At 58.9% G+C, this 26,624-nt stretch overlaps 7 protein-coding genes across 7 annotated transcripts; 3 read left to right on the top strand and 4 right to left on the bottom strand.

Moving 5' to 3' along the window:
- Window positions 1-114: 114 nt before the first annotated feature.
- BXZ73DRAFT_107561 (uncharacterized protein) lies at window positions 115-2,587 on the bottom strand (the record flags this gene model as incomplete). The annotated part of the gene is made up of 3 exons (XM_048016944.1): window positions 115-194; window positions 504-1,452; window positions 1,652-2,587. 3 exons carry the CDS (start codon window positions 2,585-2,587, stop codon window positions 115-117), a joined length of 1,965 nt encoding a protein of 654 aa, XP_047871731.1.
- Window positions 2,588-3,429: 842 nt separating this feature from the next.
- On the bottom strand, window positions 3,430-5,382 carry BXZ73DRAFT_56421 (uncharacterized protein; the record flags this gene model as incomplete). The annotated part of the gene is made up of 6 exons (XM_048021477.1): window positions 3,430-3,778; window positions 3,835-4,093; window positions 4,148-4,931; window positions 4,985-5,147; window positions 5,206-5,245; window positions 5,313-5,382. 6 exons carry the CDS (start codon window positions 5,380-5,382, stop codon window positions 3,430-3,432), a joined length of 1,665 nt encoding a protein of 554 aa, XP_047871730.1.
- Window positions 5,383-6,178: 796 nt separating this feature from the next.
- Window positions 6,179-8,312, top strand: BXZ73DRAFT_93234 (kinase-like protein; the record flags this gene model as incomplete). The annotated part of the gene is made up of 8 exons (XM_048026613.1): window positions 6,179-6,197; window positions 6,366-6,901; window positions 6,956-7,188; window positions 7,245-7,382; window positions 7,434-7,587; window positions 7,647-7,761; window positions 7,815-8,053; window positions 8,109-8,312. 8 exons carry the CDS (start codon window positions 6,179-6,181, stop codon window positions 8,310-8,312), a joined length of 1,638 nt encoding a protein of 545 aa, XP_047871729.1.
- A 267-nt stretch (window positions 8,313-8,579) lies between these two features.
- BXZ73DRAFT_107558 (uncharacterized protein) lies at window positions 8,580-10,290 on the top strand (the record flags this gene model as incomplete). Its single annotated transcript, XM_048016943.1, has 11 exons — window positions 8,580-8,782; window positions 8,855-8,881; window positions 8,956-8,977; window positions 9,034-9,114; window positions 9,180-9,342; window positions 9,424-9,682; window positions 9,746-9,833; window positions 9,896-9,945; window positions 10,011-10,118; window positions 10,186-10,219; window positions 10,279-10,290. 11 exons carry the CDS (start codon window positions 8,580-8,582, stop codon window positions 10,288-10,290), a joined length of 1,047 nt encoding a protein of 348 aa, XP_047871728.1.
- Window positions 10,291-10,834: 544 nt separating this feature from the next.
- BXZ73DRAFT_107557 (uncharacterized protein) lies at window positions 10,835-13,235 on the bottom strand (the record flags this gene model as incomplete). Its single annotated transcript, XM_048016942.1, has 5 exons — window positions 10,835-11,242; window positions 11,413-11,532; window positions 11,592-11,782; window positions 11,849-13,031; window positions 13,095-13,235. 5 exons carry the CDS (start codon window positions 13,233-13,235, stop codon window positions 10,835-10,837), a joined length of 2,043 nt encoding a protein of 680 aa, XP_047871727.1.
- Window positions 13,236-15,274: 2,039 nt separating this feature from the next.
- On the top strand, window positions 15,275-17,647 carry BXZ73DRAFT_82420 (uncharacterized protein; the record flags this gene model as incomplete). The annotated part of the gene is made up of 4 exons (XM_048023708.1): window positions 15,275-15,415; window positions 15,557-16,661; window positions 16,726-16,916; window positions 16,973-17,647. The coding sequence occupies 4 exons, from the start codon at window positions 15,275-15,277 to the stop codon at window positions 17,645-17,647; spliced, it is 2,112 nt and encodes a 703-aa protein (XP_047871726.1).
- A 480-nt stretch (window positions 17,648-18,127) lies between these two features.
- Window positions 18,128-19,326, bottom strand: BXZ73DRAFT_107555 (uncharacterized protein; the record flags this gene model as incomplete). The annotated part of the gene is made up of 7 exons (XM_048016941.1): window positions 18,128-18,144; window positions 18,208-18,241; window positions 18,309-18,412; window positions 18,479-18,598; window positions 18,660-18,869; window positions 19,005-19,167; window positions 19,225-19,326. 7 exons carry the CDS (start codon window positions 19,324-19,326, stop codon window positions 18,128-18,130), a joined length of 750 nt encoding a protein of 249 aa, XP_047871725.1.
- Between the last annotated feature and the right edge of the window lie 7,298 nt (window positions 19,327-26,624).

Genomic DNA, 26,624 nt, shown 5'->3' with positions numbered 1-26,624 from the left:
GGGGGTTTGCCAGAATTCTTCCATGGGGAGGCACGGCGATCGAGGGCCTCTTCGCGACAATTATATTGTATATGCCCCGACTGGGATACCGGCCGTAGACTAGCCGACTGCACACTAAAGGCGCAATCGAGGCCAGAGGATAACATCGCGGCGATGGCCGACCGTGGTCGCACGCGCTGTGGGACGTTCGAAGTCTGACGGAGGAATTCGAAGTGAGCCATGACGGCAAAAGAATCGACAGCGTAAAAGCTATACAGTTACAACATAACCAACCAAGCAAGGATTCATCGCGCTCGACCACTAACAGCCCCTGACCTCGTACCCGTCCGTTTGAGGGGGTGGCCTATACGTCCGCGTCGTCTGCACCTTCGTCATGCGGTCTCGTAGCACCGAGCGAGGTCGGACCCGCAGCCCCCCGCGAAACCTCCATCTCTTCGCCCTCGCCCTCGCCCTCGCCCTCGCCCTCCAACCCTTCCCGCTCGTGCCGTTGCCTCCGCTCGTACCCACCTCCTCGCCGTCCAGGTCCCCAGATTCGGACCCGAGGTCCCGCAACCAGCCGTTGAAGTCGACGTCGCGGTCCAGGAGCTCGCTGACCTGCTCGATGTGCGCCTCGAGGTCGAACTGCGAGCAGTACGGCCCCCCGCCGAGGAAGCCGCTGCTGCCCCGCATGAGCGTGTTGTCCCGCCCGGGCGGCGCCGGCGGCATCGCGAACGGGTCGTCCTCCTGCGTGGACGTGAACGGGGGCGCGAACGCGCGCGGGTCCTGCGAGAAGGGATGCGCGTCCGCGTCGAGGCTGATGTCCCTGCCGCGACCAGCGGCGACTCGGCGACCGCGCGCGGCGAGCGGCGACGCGCCCGAGTTGGACGAGCCTGACGCCGGGGAGGAGAAGTATGTCTTCTGGGAAGCGTGGTCCGGCGTGGATGGACGGGAAGACGCCGCGCCGTCCATGTCGGCATCGGCGTCAAGCGGCACGCCCTCGTGCTGTGAGTCCCGTCGTGACGGGGGGCGCGGCCGTGCGCGGGACCGCCGGGACGACGCGAGGAGCTCCGAAAGGGTCGGGACCGGGCTCTGTGCGCTGGGCGTGGTGGGCACCAGGAGGCCGCGGGCGTTGCCAAGCCCCTTTGTGTGCATCCGCACCTTGCCCTTGGACACTGGAGTCACAAGCGCGGCGGGTGACGAGGACGTCCGAGGGGGCGTTGAGGGTGGTACGGGTGCGTCGACGGATGTTTCCGCGGGCTCGGCCTGGGCTGACGGGTGCACGCCGGTAAAGGCGTCCGGGCCTTCTTCGCCACGGGACCGCGCGGTGGGTGGGGGGAGCCCGAGGGGTCGACGTCCATGTGCGCGCCGTCTGAGGTTGGGTCTGTCGTGCGAGCCCGCTTGCCGGGTTTGCGTATAGGCGACGGGTCGGCCGGGCTGGATTGCGCGCGCAGGGCTGCGCTTCGACGGTTCGGTCTAGAGGCATCGAATGATAGACCAGAGAGGGGAGACGATGGGGGCGGTGAACATGGAGCGATGGGTGGTGGTTTGCGACGCCCATTCTGGAGCGGGGTAGATGTTTCCAACTGTGATGGAAACGACGGGGGTAGGAGAGACTAGGTTGTGTGTCTCCATGAGTGCTAAGGTGGGCTGGGGGGCAGTAATCATCGCTCACCAAATCCGTAACATCCGCAATCCGACGGGAGTCCTTGGGCCCTCCGTCTGGATGTATCGTTTGCGCAGGTTCGACCGGAGATGGTTGGGGTTGAAGAACCTCTTTCTGACCGAACCTAGGAGAGTCCTCTTCTATAACGGGCGTAGGATCGCGAGCCGGGAGAGTGGACTTCAGGCGGGGAGCACCCAAGCTTCCGCTATCTCCTTTCGCGGACTGGATGCTCGAACGCTTGACGACCCGGAACCCAAGGGAGGTCTGTACTTTCTCTGCTTTCTCCGGTAGAGATGGCGCCATCCGCGTCTTGCCCTTGTCGACTTTCGGAGACTGGGACGGATCGAGCATGGGCTGTGTGTTCGGCGTGTTCTCCACCTCCGGAACAGTAACCACCGTCGCCTGCCACCGCTCGACCTTTTCTCGAAAGATCGTAGCTCTACTCGCCGGTACCACTGGAACGTCTGCCACTAGTGGTTCGGGGTCGATATGGATATCAGGCTCCGGTTCGGGTCCGGGTACAGGTTCGGGGGTAAGGGCGTTTGTAGGGATGATAGGAGGAGCGTCTTGAGCAGGAAGTTGGAAATACTTGGAAGTCGTGGCGGCCTTCATCTGAGGTTCGGCCCTCGCGGTCGTCTTGGGTATAGGAGCGCGCTTGAGCCTGGGTCCACTCGCCCGAGGTTGGGCCTTGGGTCGAGGCCGGGGCCGCTCGTTCTTCTTCGTCTTTCTCCTCTCTCGCTCCTCGACCACTGCTGCTTGCCACTTCTCCTCGTACACCGCCCACGCCTCCTCTGTCGTGGGCTGCTTCCACTCGAAGTCCTTCCCCACCGTCCCCATCCTGTCTCCGCCGATCCGCACGCCGTCTGCGAGCCCGCGGTACCGGTGCGTGCGGCGAGCCGGGTCTTGCGCGAGAGATAGGCCCACTTCGGGTGCGAGGTTTCCCATTGCGCGAGGTGCATGAGGGCGATCAGCTGCGTCTTCGTCTCCGCGATGCGCTTTTCGCTGCTGGGAGAAGGCGGGCGCGAGGTGGGGCATAATTCCTGCGGGAGTCCGATGTACTTTGCATGGCGCTCGTCCAAGACTTCTTGCAGGGTAGGCTGGTTCGTTTGGCTCGAGGATGGCTCTGACGATGACGAAGCCACCGCGTTCATGTCAAGCACCAATAACAGGTGAAATGGATGGGTATGAGATAAAGCAAGGTAGAACAAGAAGGCAAGGAGGTGGGCACGGGTAGCTGCGAGTCGCGATCACGGGCGCGTGTAGTCGAACATGGCATTTTCCCATCTTATTGTGTCTAGTATTACGTAAACAACGGGCATAACTGCCAGCCTCTTATCCAAGCTGCCTCGGGCTGTTCTTCCGTATCATCGGGATTCACTGTTCGCAAACACACTAGCGGCGCACTAGAGAAAGTAAAGCAACCAAGATTTTGTATATCTAACGAAGAAGAGGGGGTACTCGTATGCTACATATAATACAGCTAGCTATGTGCTTCATCTCACTTGCAAGCATACCGGCAGTAAATTAGGGATGCACTAGGCGTCATACCTTATAGCCCGAGGGGTCTCGCGGGTCGTCATACGTGGTGTATCATAAGAAAGGAAAGTCGTTAGGCCGTAATCATCATCATGCGTCTACCGGAGGGCGACAACTACCGTGCCCAGCACTGTCGCGCTCACGTGCGCTCGTCTGTGCCCCAACTGGGGGCCAGCGCCCGGACCACCGGCGAATTGCACTCGGTGGGTCCAGGTCGAAGGTGTCGCCAGCAACCCGCTGTTGGGCGCCCGCTATACCGCCATGCTGTGTCGCCGAAAGTCGTCGGCCTCGATCCGACGGACGCCCGAGGAGTGCACGCTTCGCCGCCGGCCGTCCAGAGACGACCAAGACCCGGCACGGGCACTTGTGTACTCCGCGTCCGCCTGTGTGCCTTCGCTTTCGTCCTCGTCGTCCGGAGGCACGTAGCTCCGGGACTTCTTGCGCTTGATCGTACCCGCAGACGGGTTCTCCGGGTCGGCGGCTTCTGCGGTGTTGGAGGACGATGAGCGAGACGAGATAGCAGGGGGCTCGTCGTAGGTGCCGACTGTTGACGAGCGCTTGGAGGATGTCTGAAGGACAGGGTCGGGTTTACGCATTTTCCTACAGCAGAACGTGATCAGCATCGGAGACCGGGTGTGTCATAAGATGGAACCTACGTGTTCAACTTGGGCTCGGCGTAGTTCACGCTCTTCCGCACCCTCCGTTCTCTGCCACCAGTGATCTCCGACTCGGCCTGGGGTGGTGGCGGGATGGGACTTGACGAGCGTGGCGTGGGGAGTTGAGATTGCGAAAGAGGCTTCGAACTCATCGCGGGGGTGGTCGCAGGGGTGGTAAAGAAGTTGCGTGTCGACGTGCTCGCCATGCTCGTCGCAGATGTCGGGGCCTCAGTGTCCGGTGTGCGCAGACGATCGCGATCTGTGCCATGCAGGGTCGGTGGTGAGGTACGCGCATGGAGCAAGATGTGCTCACCTCCAGACGCAGTGTTGATTGGCGCGAGGGACGCACGCACTTGCGAGTTCGTGACGTCCTTGAGCTTCGATTTGCCGCCCTCTACGGGGTTGGACTGGTCCTCGGAAGAGCGGTGCTTCTTCCGCTCGCGCGGACGAGGCGGCTCGATGAGCGCATCCAGCACGTCGGTATCTGATTCGCGCGCCTTGGAGCTCGACCGCTCCTTCCTCATCTTGCGCTCGCGTTTGGTCACGGCCTGGAGGATGGCCTCCACTTCGTCCTCGTCTGGCTCCGGGATGTCGTCATCGTCGTCCGGGACACATCGGATTGGGGAATCGGGGATGGGACTGGACGCGCGAGGGAGTCCGTCGACGGTTGAGATGGACAGACCTGTCAGAAGACCACTCTGCCGGCGCGTGGGTCGCCGCTTCCCGGTCTTGCCGAGCTCATCGTCGAACTCGGATCGACACGCAGGAGGAGAGGGCGGCTGACACGCAGGGACGGGAAGACGACTGGGAGCCGAACTCGATGCGCGGGACTTGGACTTGCGTTTGCGGGCAAGTGGGCTCGGCTCGGCTTCGGGCTCGGGATCTTCGGGGCCGGACGGGTTGGGTTCATCGTCTTCAACGAGCACAGGAACTGTGGGAGCACGGGCGATGCGGTTAGGCGGTGGGGACACGTTGGGATCAGGGATGGGTCGTTTCGCGCGTGGCGGGTGTGGATGGGACTCGGGGGTCGGTGTTCGCGAATGTGAGACGCCAGAGGACTTGCGGATGAGCCCCAGCTGCTTGAGGAGAGAGTGGGTCTAGACAACGGTCATGAGGAGGGGGCCACGCGCGATCGAGAGGAAGGACGCACCGCACACTCCGTATCTGCCAGAATCTTCCGCGACTTCTCCTTCTCCTTCTTCAACTGCGAGGAAAGTGCAATCTCCGAGGCCCGGAGGCGGAGGTTCTCGACGTAGAGCTGTGATATCTGGGCATTGAGTTCCTCTATGCGCGCGCTCAAGGTTGAGTTCAGTCTATTATAACGGGGCGGTGGTCAGCGGCAGCGACCCCAGGTCAGGCATGCAGGCGAACTTCGTAATGTGCTTGTTGGCGAGCAGAAACTTCTTCTTGACTGTATGCAGAGGCGGAGCGCGAGGAGCGTGAGTACGAGCTGCGTGAGAGGGAAGAGCGACACGCACAGTTCTCGAACTCGAGCAGGGTATCGCTTTGTCGGGCATCGAGAGATACGCGCGACTGTCGTCGGCTCATCGTGAGCGGCGGCGGGCGGGGCCGTCGCAGGGCGGGTCGGGGGCAGGGGTGGGGGGCTCGGGGCCGTCGTGGAGGTGGTCAAGGAGGAGTGCTGGTCGCTGTTCGATTTCCCGTCGCGTGGCCCACGACCGCCCATCAGCCTGGCTCGCGCCCTGGTTCAGCTTCTGGCGCCTGCAAAAATGGGCTTGGTTCGGCTCCAGCGACATGACGAACCGAGCCGCGGATTTGGCCCGTCACGGCTGGGGCCTTGGGCCGCCCAAGACTCATTCACCATCCACCACCACTCCCTTCAGCTCCGGCGACAAAGCCCTTCCTCTTGATCGTGCGGTGCCCCGTGAAGCCAATTGCGCGTCGTTAAACATGACTAACGTCTCATCAGGGTCTAAACGTGCGTTGGATGGACCAAACGACGGTGATTCGCACAAAAGACCTCGAGAGGACGCCCGCGACCGTAGAGATCCCCGAGACTCGCCCAGAAGCCCGCGCCGGAATGGGCCGCCATCCGGGAGAGGAGATAGGCGGTCGGGTCACGACAGAAGGCCGTCGCGCAACGACCAACAACCTCGTAGCAGAGACCACGACTACGACAGGAGAAGACCGCAGGACAGAAGCAGGCGCGATGACCGGGACAGGGAGAGAGACCGCGACCGTCCAAGAAACCGCAGTCGTGGATCTCGAAGGGATGATGGGCCGCGGAGGGACGGCAGGCACGACGACGACCGCACCAAGCGTTCTCCGCCGCCCCATATGACCGTTAACGGTAGAGCGCATTCGCGCCCCGCCCCCAAGGCAGACGATGAGAAGGAAGAAGGCGAGTGAGTATCGTTTCTATGGCCCGTCTTGGGTGAGCACGGGAGCTGACTGTATGTTGTTCGCTAGGATCTCCCCTCGTCCTGCTCAACTGTCCTCGCCTCCTCGCCCTTCCCAGTCGGCAACCTCCACTGCCCCTGCAAAGCCCCCACCTGCCCCCGAACCCGAATTAGAGCTCGACCTTCCATCACCCCCCGCCGTTGATGACACACTAGCAGCCCGCCGCGCCCGCCGTCAAGCGATCATGGCCAAGTATGCCGGGATCGCGAGCAGCAACCCACCGGCGACCCCGAGCCCGGGCCCGAGTAGTGCGGTCGAGCCGCCTTCCGCGACGCCTTATGTGTCTGATTTCCCATCTCGGGCCCACAGCACTGTGGATACCCCAGCCGCGGCCGCAGGCGACCGGCACGACTCGACTTCACCCCCGCCCGATTCCGGAATTTTCTCGCTCGCCAAGGGCGACGAGGAAGAGCAGGCTCAAGCTCGAGCCCAAGAGATGGATGGGACTGGTGAGCAGGTGTCGGCCGCGGATTATGACCCGAGTTTGGATCGGAGAGAGGACGAGCACAAGCGGGTATGGGGCGGCGCCAAAGACGAGGCAATTGATGTCGAGATGGTTGAAGAAGAAGAGGAGGAGGAGGAAGACGTCGACGACATGTTCGCCGTAGCCACCACGGTGAAGAAGGTCAAGAAAGTCAAGCGCGTCGTGGTACGTGTTTCCTCCTTCTTTGCGAACTGCCCTCTTATCATATCGTCCTGTTAGAAAACCGCTGCGCCTGCCATCATTGCGACTGCCACTCTCGATACGGCCGCTGACGCCGAAGGATACTATCAAGTCATTCTCGGCGAGCAGCTCGACGGAGGACGCTACCAAGTGTTCTCGCTGCTGGGGAAAGGCATGTTCGCTTATGTCGTCAGGGCCCGTGTCTTGCAGGGTGACGCCAACGAGGTTGGCAAAGAGGTTGCGATCAAGATTGTGCGATGCCAGGAGTCGATGTAAGATGTCATCCCCATCGTATGTTTTCGAGGCCGTCTGCTGACGTCTAGTGCAGGTTTAAAGCAGGCCAGAAAGAGGCCCAGATCCTAATGAAGCTCAAGCAAGCAGACCCCGAAGACAAGAAGCACATCGTTCGACTCGATCGTACATTCGAGCATCGCGGACACCTTTGTCTGGTGTTCGAGTCACTCAGGTGAGTGTACCCTCATATCTGTCGTCCTCCTTTTCTGATAGGGCATGGTAGCATGAACCTTCGTGATGTCGTCAAGAGGTTTGGTAAAGACGTCGGTATCAATATCCGCGCCGTGCGCGCATACGCTCACCAGCTCTTCCTCTCGTTGAGCTTGTTGCGCAAGTGCAACATCATGCATGCGGATATCAAACCGGATAACATCTTGGTCAGTCACTCGCCCAGACATTCTTCTCTTCCAACTGACGTGATATCGTTGTCGTGCAGGTCAACGAGCAGAAGACAGTGTTGAAACTTTGCGATCTCGGTTCCGCATCCGATGCCTCTGAGAACGACATCACGCCGTATCTCGTTTCCAGGTTCTATCGTGCTCCCGAGATCAGTATGTTATCTGTTGGAGTCTTTCCCTTCCTCTTGACTGACTCCCCGTGACAGTCATGGGTCACCCTTACGATCCGGCTATCGACATTTGGTCCATCGGCTGCACGCTTTACGAACTATACACGGGCAAGATCCTCTTTCCTGGTCGGAGCAACAACCAGATGTTGCTGCACATGATGGAGCTAAAGGGTCGCTTCAACACACGCATGATCAAACGCGCCAAGTTTGGTGACATGTACTTCGACGATCTCGGTGCCTTCTTAAGCGTCGAACAAGACCGCCTGACAGGATCGGTGCGCATTCTCCCCTTGCTGCCACGAGAGCTTGGCTGACGGCGTGCGCTTTCAGAATGCCGTGAAGAAGGTGCACGTAACGAAGCCTTCTCGCGACCTCCGACAGCGCCTGCTTCCTCCCAGTTCGGTGAAGCTCAAAGATGAAGAGAGCAAGTTATTGATGTCGTTCGTGGACCTGCTCGACAAGTGTCTTTCCTTGGACCCGTCGAAGCGTATCACTCCCAAGGAAGCGCTCGTTCACCCGTTCATCCGGGGATGAGTTCTATAGTGTGTATCGAGGTCGGGTTGCGCTTGGCTCTCTCGAGCAAATAGTTGCTAGCCCTCTTCATTTGTAATTTGATTGTACATAACGCGGATGACACACGCTAATTCCGTCGTTGCCAACTGGGCGACTTTGCCGGTCAGATGTGGGAATACAATTAGCCCTGTGGGGTCATGCTGCGAGCCAGGTGGGCTCCCGCCAAGACCCCGGCATGCACAGTGCCTGTGCGTACTTATAGCGACCACGCTGTGGCATCGAATCTCCATGGCTCCCAACGCCCACTCCAGACTCACCGATGTTCTCGGTCACCTTTCTTCCTCTGCCTCTGAGCTGCCTACGTACGACGAGCTCCCCGAGTTCAAGAACTTCAAGGGGTGTGCCTGGGAAGTGTGGGGAAAGGATGATCAGCTCGGGACCGTGAACCTGCTCACGCCCGAAGTCATCAAGGAGGCGGCCAAAGAGATCCGGTATGTCTTCGTGTCCTCATCATGCGTATTCAGCCCGGCACTGGAATACTCACCGTCGCACGACGCCCACAGGTCCGGCCAGTCGATCTGCTTGAACTGGTGAGTGCTCACCTTCCCTCGTGCGGGGTCCCGGGCTTATCGAGCGTTTGGACACGTGCCCGGGAACGCGGCAGGCCGATACAGTTCCCGAGCAAGGTACGCTTGACGCCTCCATCACACGAAATCGGCGCCTGACCTCTGATCCCCTCCAGCCGGTCTTTGGCCGCAAGACTCCAGAGCACACCATCCTCAGCGCCGCGCCCATCGCAATCAACGACGATGTGCTCCACATCGTGAGTGCTCGCTGACGCGCGTGGGCGTACCGACGTTGCTGACTGCTGACTTCTCGCTCCGACAGAACACCCAATCCGGGACGCAGTGGGACGGGATGAAGCATTTCGGCATCATCGAGCACAACTGCTTCTACCAGGGCGTCGACCACTCCTTCTTCAAGGACGGCTCCCTCGACATCAGGGGCCCCGACGACGTCAACCCGGAGCTGATCAAGTACGGGATCCACAGTGCGTCGTCCCTTGCGTCCCATCTCGTCGCTCCTCCCCATCACGGTCGCCCACGGACTGATCGCGCACCCTCCGCGATAGACTGGGCGCAACACGGAATATGCGGCCGCGGCGTGCTGCTCGACATGGTCAAGTTCTACACCGACAAGCTCGGCAAGCTCCCGTACGACCCGTTCACGACGCATCCGATCCCGCTCGCGGACCTCCTCGCGTGCGCGCAGGCGCAGGGCACGTCCTTCCGCCGTGGAGACGTCCTCCTCATCCGCGCGGGCTTCATGCTGCGCTTCAACGGCGCGTCGCAGGATGAGCGCGACTCGATGCAGGGCCGGCCTGAGACCTTGTGAGTCCCCACCTCCCACCGCGAGAGCTGGCGGGGAGAACTTTGCTGATCGGGTGCCGGCAGCGCGGGTATCGAGCAGGGCGAGGAGATGAAGCGTTTCCTGTGGAACAACCACTTCGCGGCGGTCGCGTCGGACATGCCGGCACTCGAGGTGCGTCCCTTCATATCTGTCTCAGTGTGCGTGGGATGCGGTCGCTGACTATGACGACGCAGCGTTGGCCGACCCCCGAAGGCGTCCCGCACCTGCACCAAACGCTCCTCGGGTACGTCCGCCCGTCCGAGTGCGTCCGCGCTTGCGTGCCACTGTCCTCACACGGCTCCACTGCAGACTGTGGGGAATGCCCATCGGGGAGTTCTTCGACCTCGAGGCGCTCTCGAAGCACTGCGCCGAGACCGGCCGCTACTCGTTCTTCTTCTCGTCGTGGCCTCTCAACGTGTGCGTTTGTCTCGCTTCGACTATGCGTCGTCGCTTGTGGTGCTGATGAGGCCTTGCTTACATTCAGCCTCGGAGGCGTTGGGAGCCCCCCGAACGCGGCTGTAAGTGCATTCCGGTCTTCTCTTTGGTGCGAGCGCTGACGTTGGAGGTCGGCGTACAGGCGTACTTTTGAGAGGCAGAGAGAGTGGTCGAACGTTGAACACTGGGTATTTCGAGTAACCTGTAACACTATCGAGAACAAGTGTCGCGTTTCACGAGCAGACTGCGACGTGTTAGCTTTTCCGGGAGCCCACATGGGGCATGGGCCGAGACGCAATCAGCGAGCCTCTTTCGAGGGACTGTGCACGCTCCGCACGGGCATTTCGCAAGATTTCTCTCCCATCCACAGCGTGTCCAGCCCGCGGCGCGTAGCAGACTCGCGATCGGGCATCTGCCCGGAAAAGAAGATGTGGTGCCGGTGTGTGTGGTTGCTTAGGTGAGACTCTATCCGCAATAAGACCTCCGGTGTAACGACGTTGGTGGCGTCCAGGGATCCACCTACCCTGGAGGCGCACAAAGCGTAGTCACAACAATCGCAGGGGAACCGCCGGGCTCGCACACGGTTCATTGATCAACAAGCGCGAACGGTGCACATTCTCTTCATCTCGAAGGAGCGTAAGATTACAACGACAACGATCCTTACCACGCCGGATCGTCTCCTCAGGCCGTCCTCTGCTTCAAGTCGTTCGGCGGTTCGGAGCCACCAGCTTCGGCCGCTTGGGGTCGATCACGTAACCGCTCTCGTCCAACGGAACGATCCCCGCCGCCCGGAAGAAGTCGGGATACTTCGCGTACTCTGGCACCGTCACGGTTGTCCCGTCAGGCTGTACCTTCGTCACCTTGCGCCAGTTCTCGAGGTCCGCATATTTCCTGAAGATCTCCTTGAGGCTCTCGTGAGTGCTGAGCGGCCCGTCTTCGTTAACTTGAAGCCCCTCCTCTTCCTCGACGTCGTCGGGGGCGACTCCAACGGGTTGGTCGGAGGGCGCGTCGCCGCGGCCGTAACGATCATAGCATGCTTGGTCATCAATCGTCGAATAGTGTTCACCGGATACTTGCGCGATCCTCATGAGGATCTTGTACATGGTCTGGTTGTTCATAGGGTCGAGCCAGGGTTTGGGTAGCCCATTCTTATGAACTTCTCGTCCCCACCACAGTAAAGATTGTCCTGGCCGATTTCGAAATCAGCGTAGACCATATTGACGATGGTTTGCAGCCGCGTATAAGATGTCTTTGTACAGGCAGTGTATGCCGTCACGTGGAATCGTAGGACGAGATACTGGAAGACGTGTACGAACGCCTCGACTTCATCGCTTAGGCGATACGGGCGGGATAAGGGATACTTCAACGACAGGCTCGACCGGAAGTACCAGGGTCCCTAAGAGGTCGGATGTGAGCGCGACAGGACACGTCCGAGTACGAGTGTGCGACACCTACCACAGCCCCGTGTTGCCGAGGGCCTGTCGCGTTGTCCATCTGCGCTTTAGTCTTCGACAGCTCCCAGTCACCGAGGAGCGCCGTCCGCGTGATCTGCTCTTCGGCGTCGTCAAACTCGGAGAGGATGAAGATGCTGTGTGTACTGATTTGACGATGGAGTGTTTGCGCGTTCGACCACGCCTTCTCGTGTGCTACAAATAGGACATGAGGCACGTCGTTAACCTATTCGAAGCGACGGGATTAACAGTATAACGCACCTGTCATGGCGTTCAACATGAACCCCGACAGCTCGTGGAAGTTCCCAAACTCCGAAAGAGGCTGAAGCAGATGCTCGATGACGATTCGGTAGTGAACAAGTCCCTCATCTTTCGTGCGCTGAGCCTTGCCGTTAATTTCAACGTCGCCGCCACAAACGCAAGTGGGGATGTTGGTGACCTGAGCCTCTTTCAGCCGATCGTACACCTTGTGCTCGAGCTCCATCTCCTCGTGGTCGGGTCGCCAATAGTCCTTGATAGTGTAACCCTTGATCGAGCCGTCCTGCTCGACATGGAAGCCGTGGAACACCCGCGGCGCGGGTCCGTACAGCGCACAGGTCTGGATGATCGGACGCCCAACCACATACGTCTCGCTTTCGACCGTCATGCGCTGGAGTGGCCATTGCGTGGAGACTGATTCGTAGGTCTCGGTCTTCGGGTCACGGCACAGAGCGCGGAGAAGAAGAGCCCGTCGCGGATCGGCCGTCTTCATGCCCCGTGCGTGCGCGAGCAGCCTCTTCTCGTCTTCACCGTCGGCCAGAGTCACCGAAGGATCGAAACCGAGTTGCTGACGATCCATGCGCGCGAGCCGCCAGAAGAAGCGATGCAGTGTCTGATCTTCGCGTGTGCCGTACACGAACTGTTCCGAGATGTAGCAGCGTTCGCGATCGACGAAGAGGAGTCGGGCCTTGTCGCGGCAGATGTACACCGCGAACAGATGGGTGCGGTACTGTCGTCCTAGAATCGCAGAGCAGTACTCGGTGATCTGGACTAGAGACTGGCACCCGTTCTCGCTGTAACGTCGTGCCACCCCGACAGTGTGACTTTGGAACTGGAAGGCTGCGTGGTCGTGGGATGTCTTCACTTGCATAGGAACGACGATGTCGGCGTAGGACGTTGCACCAGCGAATTCGTTCACGGCTTCGGCACGTGAGCTGTCGCCATCGTTGCAGGTCTCTTCCTCTTCTTCTGACTCGGACTCATCTGGTGGGTTCGCGGCCAGCAGCTCCCGAGTGCGCTCGGTGTTGAGGTAGATGGAGAGGTCTGGGCGGGTGCGCTGGTGCCCACCGGCGCCGCGGCTGTCGTCTTTCAGGAACCTCGTCGAGGTGTCTAGCAGCAGCATGCGAGGTTTAGCTGAACAGCGAGTCCTCGCCTCGGCCAAGAAGACAGAGCGAGCGATTTTTGCCTGTGAGAGTGCTCGCGCATCAGCAAAGCAGAGACGTGGGGTGAGCGAACGCCGAACACTCACGATCTCGACGTTGACACGTCGCTGAGACTTCACATTGTAGATCAAGCCTTCGCTTGGATAATAGAGGTCCGTGATGTCCGTTGGAAGATCCTCTCCATGCATGAATCTTCGAAAGAACATCTCGGCCGGGATCTCCTCCATGGAGAAATGTATTCTTTGCATCTGTATTACGGTACGCGGATCCTCAGTCACGGTGTGTTACATGGCAGTAGCAAGCGGAACTTACTGTGAGATGTATTCAACCAGAATTTGCTTGCGCAGAGATGGAATTGTAGTGTTCGTATGCGGTGAGAGTGCCGATGGAGGTGAATGTTGGAGGGGGCGCAAAGGTCGTGGCGAGAAGCACCCTTCAGAAGCGCCGGTGACATGTGCCGCGTTCAGGCGTGACTCCCTGCTCGTCTGCCAAGTCCTCCCTGCCATGTCCTCCGACTTCTCCTCGTCCTCGCCTGAACCAGAGCAAGAAAGAAGACGGATGAAGCTGAAGGTCCAACCGCCTGCTTCTTCTTCCCTTCTGCCGCTACCGTGCCTGCACCAGTCCCGCGTCCTCCGCCGTCCGCCTTGCGCAATCGTGATGGCCCCGCTCATCCATGCCTTTACCTATTACCTCAACGTCTCGCCCCTGCACCCGTATATACGCCGCATGTGAATCTAGGTCATTTTGGACATTTCGGGATGACCATTGGGCATTATGGAATGCATTCATGACGCTTTTGGCGAGTTTTCCATCCATACATATAAGACCATATCTATGCGAATTCCCCGATCCACCATCCACTTGACTGAGGCCGCTCGCCTTCGCGCTCACAAGTACGGCGTCCGTTGCGGTGGTCCCCTCTTGGCCTCTGAGTCCTGTTGCGTCCGGAGAGGCGATCAACCACGCTGCCGTCCTTGTGACTTTGGCAACGCTGGCGGTGCGTCTGTGCGTTCTGCCGCTCTCGCCGCCTGCTTACTCCTGCCTACACCGCAATGCTGCACCGCAGACAGCGTTGCGTGCACCCACGATTGCCCACCCACATCTCCGCCCTTCGATGCTTGAACACACAACATCCACCTACTGCGCAGGACGGCGGCACAGCTCAACACAACCCGTGCCGAAGGATGACGGGGACCGTTACCCCAGTCCTAAGCCCGGCGTGCCGCTGCCGCCGCGGACGCGGCAGACGACGGCAGACGGATGTGCCAACATTTACCCGCGACGAGGATGGCCACAGGTGCGCGGACGGGTCAAGCCTGGGGATCATGCTCAACGCCGCCGCCTTCAGGATCCGCGCCGCTCCGTGACTCTGTGTCGCCAGAGGTGTCTGCGAGTTCGATGTTCGAATTCCAACCCCCACCCAAGGTCGCAACCTTCGCCCCGTACGGGAATCTGTCCATCTGTGCGAGGAACGTGCGTGGTGTGGTTCCAGAGCGGTCGCATGGCCGTGCGTTGCACGAATGACAACGGCGGGCGGAGGCTTTCACCCTCAGTCGCCCCCACGACTGGGTTGGGCTCTGGATTGCGTAGCATCATGTCGACGGTTCTTATACTTGCCCATTCCATATATATACTATTCACACCCATTTTTGTTTCTTCGTGAACGCGTGGGCAGAAGAGGCGGAGAGCTGTTGAGCCGGACACGCAGGACGGGGAGAGACTGCACACCCGATTGGTTGTTATCGGCGCGCAGGTTCATAAAAGCAGTCTGGGCAGGCGGGGTGGAGCGTGACACAATACTTGACGGCGTATGCATTTCCTCGTTGATGTGTGAGATGCTCATCGCACCGTCGAACAGTTTATGTTACATGTACGCTCAGCCGGTGCGAAGCCCTGCTCATCTTGCAGTTCCTACTACTATGATCACGTGTAATCTGCATGCAAGTGCAAATGTTCGCTCAGTGCGCCTCGAGCCCGGGCGGTGTCTCGTGGATGTAGGGCCGACCGCGATGGGCGTCTGCAGGTTTCAGGACGCACCCCAGCGCTTCCTCTCTCTTTCTCACCACGATCTCTGCGTCCCTGCCGGGCCTCAAGACGCTCCCTCGTCACTCTCAACACATCAGAACATTGCGCTAATCCATCTCTACATAATCTACTTCGGATTTTGGACGTCGTACAGTGAGTCCCGCCTGCTACTGCCACTGTGTAAGACACCGTAACTGAGGATCCTCGTACCGTGATATAGATGCAAAGAATACATTTCTCCATGGAGGAGATCCCGGCCGAGACGTTCTTGCGAAGACTCATGCCCGGAGAGGATCTTCCAACGGACATCACGGACCTCTATTGTCCAAGCGAAGGCTTGATCTACAATGTGAAGTCTCAGCGACGTGTCAACGTCGAGATCGTGAGTGTCCGCCCACGTCGCGTGTCTGCTTTTCTGACGCGTACTCACACAGGCGAAAATCGCTCGCTCTATCTTTGACGCTGAGGCGAAGGCTCGCTGTTCAGCCACGCCTCGCATGCTGCTGCTCGACACCTCGACGAGGTTCCTGGAAGACGACAACCACGGCGGCGGTGGACACCAGCGCAGGCCCGCCCCGACCTCTCCATCTACTTCAACACTGAGCGTGCTCGGGAGCTGCTGGCTGCTAACCCCGACGAGTCCGAGTTGGAAGAAGATGCAGAGGCTTGCGACGAAGGCGGCAGCTCACAGACTCCGACTCGCGCCGAGACCATGAAAGAATTCATCGGTGCAACGTCGTACGCCGATATCGTCGTTCCTATACAAGTGAAGACATCCCATGACCACGCAGCCTTCCGGTTCCAAAGTCACACTGGCGGGGTGGCACGACGTTACAGCGAGAAGGGATGTCAATCTCTGACCCAGATCACCGAGTACTGCTCCGCGATTCTAGGACGACAGCACCGCACCCATCTGTACGCGGTATACCTCTGCCGCGACAAGGCCCGACTCCTGTTCGTCGATCGCGAACGCTGCTACATCTCGGAACAGTTCGTGTACGGCACACGCGAGGAGTGGACACTGCATCGCTTCTTCTGGCGTCTCGCGCGCATGGATCGTCAGCAACTCGGTTTCGATCCGTCGGTGACTCTGGCCGACGGTGAAGATGAGCGGCGGCTGCTCGCGCACGCACGGGGCATAAAGACAGCCGATCCACAACAAGCTCTTCTTCTCCAAGCTCTGTGTCGTAATCCGAAGACCGAGACCCACGAATCAGTCTCCACCCAGTGGCCACTCCAGCGCATGACGGTCGGAAGCGAGACGTATGTGGTTGGGCGTCCGATTATCCAGACCACTGCGCTGTACGGACCCGCGGCGCGGGTGTTCCACGGCTTCCATGTCGAGCAGGACGGTTCGATCAAAGGTTACACTATCAAGGACTACTGGCGACTCGACCACGAGGAGATGGAGAACGAGCACAAGGTCTACGATAGGCTGAAAGAGGCGAAGGTCACCAACATCCCCACTTGCGTTTATGGCGGCGACGTCGAAGTCAACGGCAAGGCTCAGCGCACGAAAGATGAGGGACTTGTTCACTACCGAATCATCCTCGAGCATCTGCTTCAGCCTCTTTCGGAGTTTGAGAACTTCCGCGAGCTTTCGGGGTTCATGTTGAACGCTATGACGGGTGCGTTCTGCCGTCGATGACGCCGCTTCTAGTAGAACGACTCGTCTCATGTTTCACCTTGCAGCCCACGAGCAGGCGTGGTGCGGTGAAGCCAAAACACTGCATCGTCAAATCAGCACGAACAGCATCGTCATCCTGTCCGAGCTTGACGACGCCACCCAGCAGATCACGCGAACGGCGTTCCTGAGTGACTGGGGGCTGTCGAGGACCAAGACGCAGATGAAGAACGCTGCAGCACCTCGGATTGGGACGGTAGTAAGTGCCGCACATCCGTACGACGACTGGTGTCGCGCTCATATCCGCCCTCTTAGGGACCCTGGTACTTCCGATCTAGCCTGTCATTGATGTATCCCTTGTCCCGCCCGTATCGACTGAGCGATGAAGTCGAGGCGTTCGTACACGTCTTTGAGTACCTGGTCCTACGATTTCATGTGACGCAACACACCTATCGTCAAAACTCGTATAGGGGCCTACAACGCACCGTTGAGGACGTCTACACCGCCTACAACCTCCATGACGGTGTTTACATGGGAGGGGCCCGGAAGTTCGACAACATGACCCAACCACGACCCTGGCTCAAGCCTGTCAACAACGCTACCTTGTACGATATTCTCGAGAAGATCGCCACAGTAACCAGTCTACACTATTCGACGATTGATGACCGTGTGTACTTCGAACGTTATGGCCTCAAACCGCCGGGCGACGCGTCCTCCGACCAACCTACCGTCATCTCCGCCGACACCACGGTCATCAAGCATCCTGACGAGGTCGGGCCGCTCCGCTCTCATGAGGAGCTCAAGGCCATCTTCCAGCACTATGCGGATATCCAGCATTGGGACGAGAAAGACGCGACATACAAGGATGACGACTTCTTCTGGGCGGCAGGGATCGTTCCGTTGGACGAGAACGGTTTTGTGATCTATATGCCCCTCGCCAGGTCCGACAGCAGTGGCTCCGAACCGGCGAGGAAAAAGCGGAAAATGTAGCTCAGCACATTTACGGCGAAGGGAGGCGATCTTCGTTGTACTTGCACGCTTTTTCGAGATGAAGTGAATTCGAATCGACTGTGCTAGCTGACCGGTGGACCGTGTGCGAGCCTGGCGATGGCGGCGCGTGAGCGTGCGAGTATCGTGACTACACGCTCTGGGTCGCGCTTCCTGTTGAAGTGGACCCTTGGATGCGTTACACCAGATATTTCACTTTCATATAAGCAATCATACACTTCCTTGCTGGATGAAGACTCCACCAGGCGCTGCAGCTACGCCGTATGGGCGAGCAATCCCGCATGCAGCCTGCGCAGAGTCTGCACAAAGCCTCCCGCCGATTTGGTCCTGGTCCCCGCCCCACGTGTGGGCTTCCGGCCAAGCAAGCGAATACGTCGTCGCGACTCGTGTGTGCGTGAAACGCGATGTTTGTCCTCGATGATATTACATGTTGCTCAAAGCACCCCATTGTTCGACGTTCGATCACTCTCCCCTCTCCACTGTAAGCCGACCCCCAATATCAGCACTCGCGTGTAACAGAAGACCGCAATGTACTTACTCACAGCGGCGTTCGGGGACCTCCCGATGCCTCCGAGGCTGAAAGTGAGCAAGGCCCCATCAGCACCACAAGCGACGAGGCAGAGTCGAAGCGAGAAAAACGCACGTTGAGCGGCCACGACAAGAAGCAGAACGAGTAGCAGCCGGTCTCGGCACAGTGCCTCGAGACCGCCTCGAGGCCGAAGAACTCCTCGATGGGCATTCCCCAGTCTGCAGTGGAGGGAGTCGTGTGAGCATAGAATGCAAGCGCGCACGCGCTCGGACGGGCGGACGTACCCGAGGAACGTTTGGTGCCAGACAGACAGAGCTGAGAGGCTGCACACGGAGGAAGCACCTCGGGCTCGGCATGTCCGACACGACCACCGCGAAGTGGTTGCTCCCTGCTCGATGCCCGCGCTGCCTGCATCGGATCAGCATCCTCCCCGCCAGCTCTCGCGGGGCACGACGGAGGACTTACAAGGTCTCGGGTTGGCCCGCATCGAGCCGTGCTCGTCCTGCGACGCTCCGTTGTAGCGCAGCGTGAAGCCCGCGCGGATGAGGAGGACGTCCCCGTGGCGGCAGGACGTGCCCTGCCATGCCACCTGCGCACACGCGAGGAGGTCCGCGAGCGGGATCGGGTGCGTAGTGAACGGTAGGACCGGAGCTTGCCAAGCTTGTCGGTGTAGGGCTTGACCATGTCGAGAAGCACGCCGCGGCCGCAGATCCCGTGCTGGGCCCAGTCTATCGCGAGCGGGTGCGCGATCAGTCCGTGGGCGACCGTGATGGGGAGGAGCGACGAGATGGGACGCAAGGGACGACGCACTGTGGATCCCGTACTTGATCAGCTCCGGGTTGACGTCGTCGGGGCCCCTGATGTCGAGGGAGCCGTCCTTGAAGAAGGAGTGGTCGACGCCCTGGTAGAAGCAGTTGTGCTCGATGATGCCGAAATGCTTCATCCCGTCCCACTGCGTGCCCGATTGAGTGTTCTGTCGGAGTGCGAGCTCAGCGGTCAGGAATCTCGACACACCCACGCGAGTACTCACGATGTGGAGCACATCGTCGTGGATATGGAGCGACGCTGCGCTGATAATCGTGTGCTCTGGGGTCTTGCAGCCAAACTGAGACTGGCTGGCGGGGCCGGGCATCCAGTGACCCCTCCTAATTATTTTAAATTTCACATTCGTTGATGCAAAATCGTATTAAGTCCTCCCCAGCAAGTAAGTGGTTCTCGACTTAATCCTCTACTGCAGCAAAGATTTAATCAAGTGCATGGTGAACATTCATGGGAATCGGGTTTGATTAAATCAGACCAACCAGCAGTTAATCGTGCACGCTGATGCTGAAGGTCAAGTGGGAATAATCATTGGGGGATGTGTGATTAAATAGGCTACAATTTAAATGTTGAAACCTGTGTCCAGACCACCAGGTTGAGACAGTCGGCAGCCTGATTATGTGCGCAGCGAGGCGGCGCGCGGCTGGTGAGGACGCGTGGCAGGTAGGACGGAGAGCGCTACGGACGGGGCGCAGCGAGGACGCCGAGGCGCGAGGCAGGGACGGGCACGGCGTGCGAAGCCAAACGGACGGAAGGGCGGAAAATAAAACAACTCACCTATGTATCTCTGCACGAGAGAGCAGGTGGGAAGAAGAGATGAAAAGAAGGGTGCGCACATGGATCGAGAACGTTGGTGATAGGTTCAAGTTGCGCAGTAGAACTTACCGAGAAAGGGCGCGCCATGAACTTCCACAGCGGAGACCCCACTTTGCTTCTTACCACGACTGTCAACAAACTTCCCACGCTCGACCTCACACGGGGGAAAGTCGAGCGTGCCTTCCAATCACTTCTCGAGTACTAAGGCTACAAAAGAACGACTCTGGGCAAGAGACACAGTCGAGAATGGGATCCAGACAGGACCCGGGCTTGCAGAAGCGTACCGCGGAACCGAAAGCGGGCGCTCCACCCGCCAGCACAGCGAGACCGGCTTCCCGGCTTCTCCGCGGAAGTCCACAGAGAGAAGTAGTCATTGACGAACACCTAACTATAGTAGACGGCGGGCAGGCGACGGAGTTCCTAGAAAGACATAGCGTCATCCCGGAGGGCCAACCCCCGAGTCGCGAGGCCCTCATAGCCGGGCTCTTCAGGTGCGCGGCCGATGCGAAGGGAGCCACGACCAAGGCGTGCATTGCGTCCTTGGCGCACTACGCGAAACTAGTACTCGACAAGGAGACGAACGCGACAATGGCCAAAGCACTGACGGAAAGGGTGGCGGAAGACCTGACGGCAAGGATGGACGGCTTCGCGATGGACGCAGCTAGGGAACTCAAGATTACGAAGGAGAGGCTGGAGGACGCGGCACAAGAGCTGGAGGGGAGACAACCAAACTCAGGGAACTACGGGAGGCCTTGGCCAAAGGGAGGGAGACGGGGGCGGCGACGGAATGGCCGTCGCTGCAGACAGGTGCGTACACTCCGAAGAGCACGTATAGCGGTGTGGCAGCGGCAGCCCCGGCGGTGTCGGTCCCACTGCCCCCGGCCCTCTCCGCTGCACGAGACGGGGCGTCCATTATGGACCGACAGGTCATGGTCCGAGGGCTTGCGCTGCCCGTATCGGGAGGGGCCAAGACGAGAGAGATGGAGATCATCGCGCGCGCGGGGGCTGCGATGGAGGGGCTGGCGAAGAGGGGAATTGTGCCACCCCCCGAGATTGCGGTCAAGTTCACTGCGGTGACGATTCAGGAGAGGGGAGACATAGTGTTGATGACCTCCACAGCGGAGGCTGCGCGATGGATCCGGGAGGTTTCTTCCGAGTCCTTCGCGCAGGAACTACAGGACGGGGCTTCTGTGGTTCAGCGCACGTACCCGCTGGTAGTGGGGGGCGTACCGACGGACTTCGACCCGGGCGACGAGATGGCGCTGCGGGGCCTGGAGGAGGAGAACGGGCTCGCGTGGGGAGCATCGTGGGTGCGGCGTGGATGAAAGCCCCCGAAAAGCGTTGGGCGGGGCAGACGATTGCGATGATGAGGGTGGTTTTTCATCTGCAGCCGCTGCGAACACGGCAATCGCGGAGTTCGTAGTCGCGGGCAGGAGGAGCAAAGTGAGGAAGCTCTCGGAAGAGCCTCTCCGCTGCCACAAGTGCCACACTTACGGCCACCTGGCTCGCAACTGCGGCAAGGCCGTGGAGACGTGCGGCCGCTGCGCCTCAGAGACGCACAGGACGGAGGAGTGCCCACACAAAATGGACGCGACACAGTGGAAATGCGTGAACTGTGGCGGAAGGCATGTGGCTTGGGATCGGACCTGCCCGGAGTACAGAGGGCGGGCGGATCGTCTCTACGAACGCAGAGTTGGGTCGGGTTACCGCTTTTTCGTGACCCGGGACCCGGCTTCCTGGGAACTCAGCCGCTCCTTCGCACAAGGGAAACGACCTTCCCCCTCGCTCTGGCAGGAAGTGGTTCAACCCGCTATCGAGAGCGGGGTGCCCCGCGTCCGTCCCAGCAGGGGCGACGGCGCCTCTGGCAGACAAGGTTGACTGACCAGGCGGGAGTGGACACCGCCGACCTAGCCCTCCGCCGCGAACAGCAGACACCATCCGACCAGCCTTTATCCCCATGAACAGTACAACCCTACCGCATTCCCCCACGCATCGACTCTGCATCCTTCAACTCAATGTAAACAAGGCCGGCGACGCGCAAACCGAACTCCTGAATCACCCCAAGATCTCCGACTACGACATTATCGCCCTTCAAGAACCCTACCTCATCTCCCCAGGGAAAACCTCCGTTGTCAGCAAGTGGAAGGTGGAGTACCCAGCCGTCCCGGATCCCGAAAACTCGGCGCGCATGCGCTCCATTATTCTCGTCAACCAACGACTCTCCACCAATACCTGGACCCGTCTTCCCGTCACCCACGCTGATGTCTCCGCCATCTCGATCACCACAGGCGACCGAGTCACTCACCTCTTCAACCTCTACGTCTCGCAGCAATCGGACTCCGCTATCCGGTCAGCCCGACTCGTCGTCACTAAGATCACTAGCGAGATACGGAAATCAGGGGACAAACGCACCCACTCGTTCATCTGGCTGGGCGACTTCAACCGACACCACCCGCACTGGGACGAGGAGCGCAACCTCCACCTCTTCACCCCGCCGTCCCTAGAGCGCGCCGAGACCCTGCTCAAGGTGGTAGCCGACGTCGGCATGGTCCAAGCTCTCCCACAAGGCGTCCCGACGCTAGAGGCCTCCCGCACGAAGAACCACACCAGGCCGGACAACGTCTTCTGCTCCGACGACCTCTTCGGCGTTCTGCTCTCGTGTGAAGTCATCCCCCGACTGCGCCCCCCAAAGACCGACCACTACCCTATCGTGACGACCTTTGACATCCCGCTCACCCTCGTCCAACGGCCGCCCCGCCGGAACTTCAGAGACGTCATCTGGCCGGAATTCGAGATTGCGCTCCGAGAGCGGCTGCAGGGCCTCCGCACGCCAGGCCCGATCTCTTCGCCGTTGGACTTTGAGGAGGCACTGGACGACACTCTGGGGGCCATCACTGCGACGATTGAGGAGTGCGTCCCGCTTACGAGGGAACAACCCTACGTTCGGCGCTGGTGGTCAAAGGAGCTAGAGGAGATGCGCAAGGAGAAGGAGAGGCTCTCGCGCGTGGCCCACAAGCACCGAGGAGAGGCGAACCACCCCGCGACGACAGAGTACCACCGCTTTCGAAACCGATACACGGATCGCATTCGCCTGGCAAAGCGAGAGCACTGGACGACGTGGATTAGCGGCATCGACGCGGACACCATCTGGATTGCAAACCGATACCTGCGCAAAGGGATCACAGACGGCAGCGCCCCACGCGTCCCCTCGCTCAAGTCTACGTCAGCCAGCGGAACCCCCTGCCTGCTTCACACCAACGAGGAGAAAGCGGAAGCTTTCCACAAAACCTTCTTCCTCCCTGCCGCCGCACCACCGTCTCTCTCGGAGCCCTACCCTCCCCCCAAGTTCAAGTACAGGCCGATCACCCGGGAGCAACTCCGCCACGCCATCGAGGCTACGCACTCATACAAGGCAGCTGGCCCCGACGGCATCCCAAACGAGGTGTACAAGAACTGTGCTGACGCCCTTATCCCGTTCCTCCTCCCACTCTTCCAGGCGACATTCGATCTCAACTACTATCCACAGAGGTGGCGAGAGTCGATCACCGTCGTGCTGAAGAAGCCAGGAAAGCCAGACTACGCTGTCCCGAAGGCCTGGCGACCGATCGCCCTTCTCAACTGCGCTTCAAAGCTCCTCACGAAGTGCGTCGCCGATGTTCTGCGCTACGAGGCGGAGACAAAGGGACTGGTGGCGAACTACCAGTTCGGGGGTAGACCGGGGAGGACCACGTCCGACTCGCTCCATCTACTCACGAAGACGGTGAAGGACGCCTGGCGGCGGGGTAAGGTGGCCTCCACCCTCTTTCTGGACATCAAGTCTGCATACCCAGCGGCCTCCCCTGAACGTCTCTACCACAACATGCGCATGCGTGGCGTCCCGGAGGAGTACGTCGGATGGCTACAGGTGAAGCTGGCAGGCCGCACCACCACCATGGTCTTCGACGATTTCGCCTCGGACCCATTCCCGATCGTAAGCGGGATCGACCAAGGCTGCTCCGGCTCCGTCATATTCTACATCTTCTACAACTCCGACCTCATCGACACTGCGATCATCGACAATCGAGAACTATCCCCCGGCTGCATGGACGATGTCTATGTGCTAGCGGAAGGGGACGACTTCGAGACAGAGGACGGAGACGGCGCACACGATAAGTTGGACGAGGTGATGACCAGAGTGGGAGGGGGTTTCGAGTGGTCGCGGGACCACAACTCGGAGTTCTCGGTGGACAAGTTTGGTGTCCTCAACTTCACGCGTCGCAGCGGGGCAGGTGTGGGGCCCCCGCTCCGCTTACGACGCGGTCGCCTCCCACTGGGTGCCGTCCCTGTAGCCCAGGGATGCCACTCATATTTTTGACACTGTAGCCCGGGGATACCACTCGGGTGGGCTCATATGAGCGGGCGCTCTGTAGCCCATATTCCCGCTCATATGAGGACACAGCCACACATGTGAGCCTGCCTCTACCGCCTTTGTATAACACTCTGACTACTATTCCTGCTTTGTAGCTACTACATCTATATAAAAGGATGTACCCTGTGTTGCCTCTCATATGAGCCCGTCGCCTCTGTTGCCTCTCATATGAGCCTGTCGCCTATGTCGCCTCTCATATGAGCCCGTCGTCTATGTTGCCTCTCATATGAGCCCGTCGTCTATGTTGCCTCTCATATGAGCCCGTCGTCTATGTTGCCTCTCATATGAGCCCGTCGCCTGCGTTCTAACTCATATGGGCACAGCGCTCATGCTGTGTAATATCTAGATGGCTACTACATCTATTTAAAAGCATGTACCTGGTGTTGCCACTCATATGACCATGTAGCCTGCATTGCTGCTCACACAACCATGTCACCTGCACCACCCCTCGTATGTGGGTGGCGCTTCTTCTGCCATACCATATTTATATGCAACCACTTTGCCACAGATGACACTCAAGAAAAGAAGTACATTCAGTGAATAGGGTGGAATCAAGGCAGGTACCTTTGTGTGGCATACACGAAAATAGCCAAACAACCTATCAATAGAGCATAGCCCCACAGCAATTTACAAATGGTACACATAGCAATGAACCATATGCTCAGTAGGCACCAAATGTACACCAGAGGATATTATGAAGACACTGGGTAACGCTTAACAACAGTTGAAAATGACCCCTGGGCATCGTGTGCAAAACGGCCCCACATGGCAGCCTGCCTATAGGCATAGCCTTGCTGCCCAGGCGAGAAACTGGTGTTTGCCCCCCTGTCATTCCACGTCGTTTCAGACGCACGGAATGACGACACAATTGCATCCATCTCAAGGGTGAGCCAGCCGATCTCCTCCCACCATCTATCCTTCCTTTCATGCCCTCTATACCACATGGAGCGACGAGCTGTGAATGCAACAGTGAGTGAGTGTCCTAAAAATATGCCAAACAAATGCTTACTGGCTGCATGGTAGTTTTTCTCTGCATCTGCCCCTTCTCCAGCGAAGGTCCACAGCCATGAGGGATGTTTGTGGCGTTGCCCACGTAAGGACGCTTCCACGATAGATGCATTGATATTGAGGTCTGTAGGAACAATGGGTAGGTACATTGCCATGTGCTTCTGGAGGAGGGCTTGTTCGTCTGGGTCTTGAATATTGTGCAAGGCTAAGAAGGCTTGTCGGGACTGCATGTACGTCCGTACATGGCGTGCAATCATTTGGTCGCAGACTCTGATGTCGTCAAAGGAACGTAGGGAGGCACGGGTAGAAGAAGCATTCCGTACGCCCGTGGCAAACTGGTATGACTTGTTCGCGATGCCATCTCTGATGGCGTTGATGCTGTCATGCATATCTGCTTGTCGAAGCTCCCGTTCTTGAACCGCAAGGTGCCAGCAGTTGTTACGTAGGAGATATTCCCTACCCAGGGTTGCAGGGTTGACTATGGGGCGTGACTCTGGCGCACCCACTTGCTCTGGTGCGATAGCAGGGTCCACAGGAATAGCATCACAGACATCCACTCCTTCGTGTGCATCCCATTCCTCACCAAGTGTGTGAGGTGTGGAAAGGGAATCAAGAACTGGGTAAGAGTCGGTGGGAAGAAAGGCAGCCCCAGCTCGGTTGAACCTTTGAATCAGAGAGAGCAGCTTTTGGCGTTCCTGAGCAAGATTAAGGCGAGCGTGGTCGGTGGATGCCTTGCTAAGCTGCCGAGCCATTCGCGCAACAATGACTCTGAAGATATACATGAGATCAGCCTGCAGGATTGAGCCCTGACCAGTGGAGGGGGCATAGCAGAAACAAGATGCGCACCTCCGACGATCTATGGCGATACCAAGAACAAGCCATTCTGTGATGTTGGCTGCCCCAGCATTGTTCTCTTCTTCAACCATAGCTGTTTGTGTAGCAATGATCCCAGGCACTAAAGACACATTCAACCACCATATTGAGACGATGCCCGAGATAAACATACACGGGTTTTTGGCAAAGCTGAATATGTCTTTCTTCGCAATGTCCTCGCTTGCAGCATTGTGGGCATCATTAACTGCCTGAGTCCACATTGCAATTTCGTCTTTAGTAGCGACACCATTTATGTCGTCAAACGCTTTCGTGGCAGCTGCACATTCACGATGGGCTGTAATCCATTTCCGACACTGTGTGTGTGCTTGCTCCAAGGATCAACGACTGGGCTGGAAAGAATAGACAGGTCTCACCCATACGAGTCAGCTTCATCCAGTTTGAATCACACATGTGATCGTCTTGAACCTCTTGTCTGTGGGAGGTGCTCATGCCCCTGGTGCTGTCGCCGATGGCATTCAGTGGTTTCCACAGTGGTTCCATAGTCT

Source organism: Epithele typhae, assembly GCF_022376455.1.
Source record: "Epithele typhae strain CBS 203.58 chromosome Unknown BXZ73scaffold_115, whole genome shotgun sequence".
Lineage (NCBI taxonomy): Eukaryota > Fungi > Basidiomycota > Agaricomycetes > Polyporales > Epitheliaceae > Epithele > Epithele typhae.
Note: the sequence above shows the minus strand (reverse complement) of the source record. Positions and strands in the feature narration are given on the sequence as shown.